The sequence below is a fragment of the Rhyacophila brunnea genome, unplaced genomic scaffold (genome assembly GCF_057557595.1).
Source record: "Rhyacophila brunnea isolate RB1 unplaced genomic scaffold, BYU_Rbru_1.0 scaffold_2, whole genome shotgun sequence".
Lineage (NCBI taxonomy): Eukaryota > Metazoa > Arthropoda > Insecta > Trichoptera > Rhyacophilidae > Rhyacophila > Rhyacophila brunnea.
The window spans coordinates 15,502,500-15,506,025 of record NW_028232859.1 but is presented as its reverse complement, the minus strand read 5'-3'; the positions used below and the strand labels follow the sequence as shown (position 1 = coordinate 15,506,025).

The 3,526-nt window shown below is 47.3% G+C and overlaps 1 protein-coding gene across 1 annotated transcript; it reads left to right on the top strand.

The window, feature by feature from the left end:
* Positions 1 to 2,676: 2,676 nt before the first annotated feature.
* LOC147071937 (uncharacterized) lies at positions 2,677 to 3,201 on the top strand. Its single transcript, XM_085946476.1, has one exon. It carries the CDS (start codon positions 2,677 to 2,679, stop codon positions 3,199 to 3,201), a length of 525 nt encoding a protein of 174 aa, XP_085802602.1.
* Positions 3,202 to 3,526: the final 325 nt, after the last annotated feature.

The window sequence follows — 3,526 nt, the reverse complement described above, 5'->3', positions numbered from 1 at the left end:
ACAAGTGGACGTTCATCCAGTCGCAACAGAGAAGATACCCAAGGCAAATGCTGGTACCACCATATGTTCGGAGCAGCCGCACAGAAGTGCAGACAACCCTGCAGCCATCAGGAGGGAAACGCTCCGGGCAATCACTGATAGCGGCCAGCGAATACAGCCCAATGCCATGCCGCCTATTTGTCACCGACCGCAACACGAAAATACAGTTTCTAGTCGACACAGGCGCCGATCTCTATGTATACCCACGTTCTAAGATTCCGGGACATCTAACAAAAACGACATACGAGCTGTCAGCGGCGAACGGTACGGTAATCGCTACATACGGGAACCTTCCGTTGACATTAAACTTGGGCCTACGATGAGACTTCATATGGAGGTCCGTCATTGCCGATGTTAATAAGCCCATAATTGGAATTGATTTTTTAATCCATTTTAGATTGTTAGTCGACGCCAAGAATAGACGTCTGTTAGACCAAACCACTCATCTCACCACTTCCGGAAACCGCAGTATGGGAGAGGTCCTGTCGATCAAAACCGTTTCAGGCAGGTCTGCATATCATGACCTGTTGCAACAGTTTCCAGATATCACACGTCCCGATGGCACAGTCAAAACGCCGCATCACACAACGAAGCATCATATCAATACAACAGCGGGACCACCAGTGGCTGCGCGCCCAAGGCGACTCGCTCCGGACAAACTACAGATTGCGAAGAGGGAGTTTCAAGATATGATGAGACTTGGGATCGCTCGACCATCAGGTAGCAGTTGGGCATCGCCGTTACACCTGGTCGCCAAATCGAACAAACAATGGCGTCCGTGTGGTGACTACCGAGGTCTGAGCGCCAGATCCATACCAGATCGGTATCCGGTGCGTCGCATGCAAGATTTTGCCCAAGCTCTCCGCGGGAGGAAGGTATTCTCCACCATCGACCTGTTCCGAGCATACAATCAAATCCCAGTCGCCGAAGAAGACATACCGAAGACTGCCATTACGACACCTTTTGGCCTCTTCGAGTTTCCATATATGTCGTTTGCCCTCCGTAACGCAGCGCAAACCTTCCAAAGATTCATCGACGAAGAACTAAAAGGCATGGACTTCTGCTATGCCTACATTGATGACATCTTGATCGCTTCAAGCTCAGAAGAGGAACACCTCCAACACCTGCAAACGCTCTTTACACGCTTGCAGGAGTACGGAGTCGTGGTAAACTCGAGAAATGCGTTTTCAGCAACTCAACGGTCAAGTTCCTCGGATACCTCGTATCTTCAGATGGCATCTGTCCACTACCCGACAAGGTAGAAGCCATTCGGGAGTACAGCCGCCCAGAGAATATCAAGGGCCTACGCCGGTTTTTGAGTATTTTGAACTTCTATAGAAGGTTCATACCCAATGCTGCAGGTACTCAAGCACCTCTGCACACACTTTTCCAGGGCGACATGAAAGGCAAGCAGCCTATTCCATGGACTCCCGAGACTATCAGAGCATTTGAAGCATGCAAGAAAAGTTTGGCTGACGCAACACTGCTAGCTCATCCGAAAAATGATGCACCGCTAGCTATCATCAGTGACGCCTCAGACACCGCTGTTGGCGCAGCACTCCACCAATTGGTCGACGATAAATGAGAACCACTTGCGTTTTTCTCCAAGAAACTCAGCCCAGCCGAGCAGAAGTATGGAGCTTACGACCGTGAACTTCTAGCGATCTACATGGCAGTCAAGTATTTCCGACACATGGTAGAAGCCCGATCATTCGTCATATACACGGAATACAAGCCCATCACTTTTTCTTTCAGGCAGAAAGCCGAGAAATGTGCTCCACGACAGTTTCGGCATTTAGACTTCATCGGACAATTTTCCACCGACATCCGTCACATCTCTGGCAAGGACAACGTTGTTGCTGACGCTCTTTCTAGAGTGGAAGCGGTTGCCGAAAATCCACTCGATTACGCAAGCCTGGCAGCTGATCAACAAAAAGATGAAGAGCTGAAGATATTTCTACGCGACTGATCCTCCTTACAACTGAAACAGGTGCAGATTCCGGAAGCTAACGTAGCTATCTTTTGTGACGTGTCTACTGCATACGCAAGACCCTTCATCACCAAGCCGTTCCGTGAAGCTGCATTCAACGCAATACACAGACTTTCACATCCTGGCATTACCGCGACCACAAAACTCGCAACACAGCGTTTCGTGTGGCCTTATATCGAAAAGGACTGCAAGCGATGGGCTCGCAGTTGCATTCAATGTCAGAAAAATAAAGTTACACCATTAGGCGCGTTTGTGCCACCGTCAACTCGATTTGAGCACGTCCACATCGACACTGTCATCCTACCACCGTTGGAGGGATATCGATACTGTTTAACATGTGTAGACCGCTTTACAAGATGGCCAGAAGCCTTCCCGTTGAAAGACCAAGAAGCAGAGACTGTGGCACGAGCATTTTACTCCGGATCACGCGGTTTGGAACTCCAGTCCGAATCACCACGGACCAAGGAAGACAGTTTGAGTCACAGCTGTTCAGACAACTAAATCGTCTGGCAGGTACAACTCACATTCACACCACCGCCTACCATCCCGCAGCAAATGGCATGGTTGAGGGATTACATCGTCAAATGAAAGCAGCTATCAAATGCCATCAAAACACGCGTTAGACAGAGACACTACCCACAGTCTTGATGGGAATCAAGGCAGCTTGGCGAGAAGATCTCAAAACTACCTCAGCCGAGCTGGTCTATGGCAAACCTCTACGGTTACCGGGCGAATTCTTAGGGTCAAAGCAACCTAACGACTGCGAACCAGCCAATTTCGTCAAATATCTCCGACAACATTTTTATGAGTTGCAACCCGCCAAAACAACGCACCACGGCGGGAAGCACTCATTCATGTTCAAGGATTTGGATAAGACCTCGCATGTGCTACCCCGAGATGACACGGTCAAAGGACCTTTGCAGTCGCCATACACTGGCCCACATAAAGTTATCAGCCGGAATACCCGGACCTACGTCATTCAAGTTCGAGGCAAGGACACCACAGTCACTGTAGACCGCCTCAAACCTGCATACATAATGGCAGAGGAGGATGACAACTCATCAAAGGAGAAACCGGCACTGAACGATCCAGCACCAGAAAACATCAGCCAGCACGACTACGTCACACGTACAGGCAGACGTGTAAGCTTTCCTGACCGTCTAGACTGCTGAAAACCACACCAAAATTTCATATTCAAAAGTGCTAAGAAATATTAATAATACAAGTGTTTTAATTAAATAATATTTTTAGTCATTTTATTTTTATTATTATTTTGTTTTCATTAAACTCTTAACAATTGTAATTAATTTAAGCCATCATAAATCTGTGATCATATAACAATATAACGTAATTACTTTGTAATTACTGCTAGGGGAGTTATATGGCGATATTACATATTACAAATTGATTTAATAGGCATTTCCACGTAGGTATCAAGTCATAGCTAACTTTGTAAATCAATGACCGCGACAATAATCTTTGTATATCTGTTCTCAC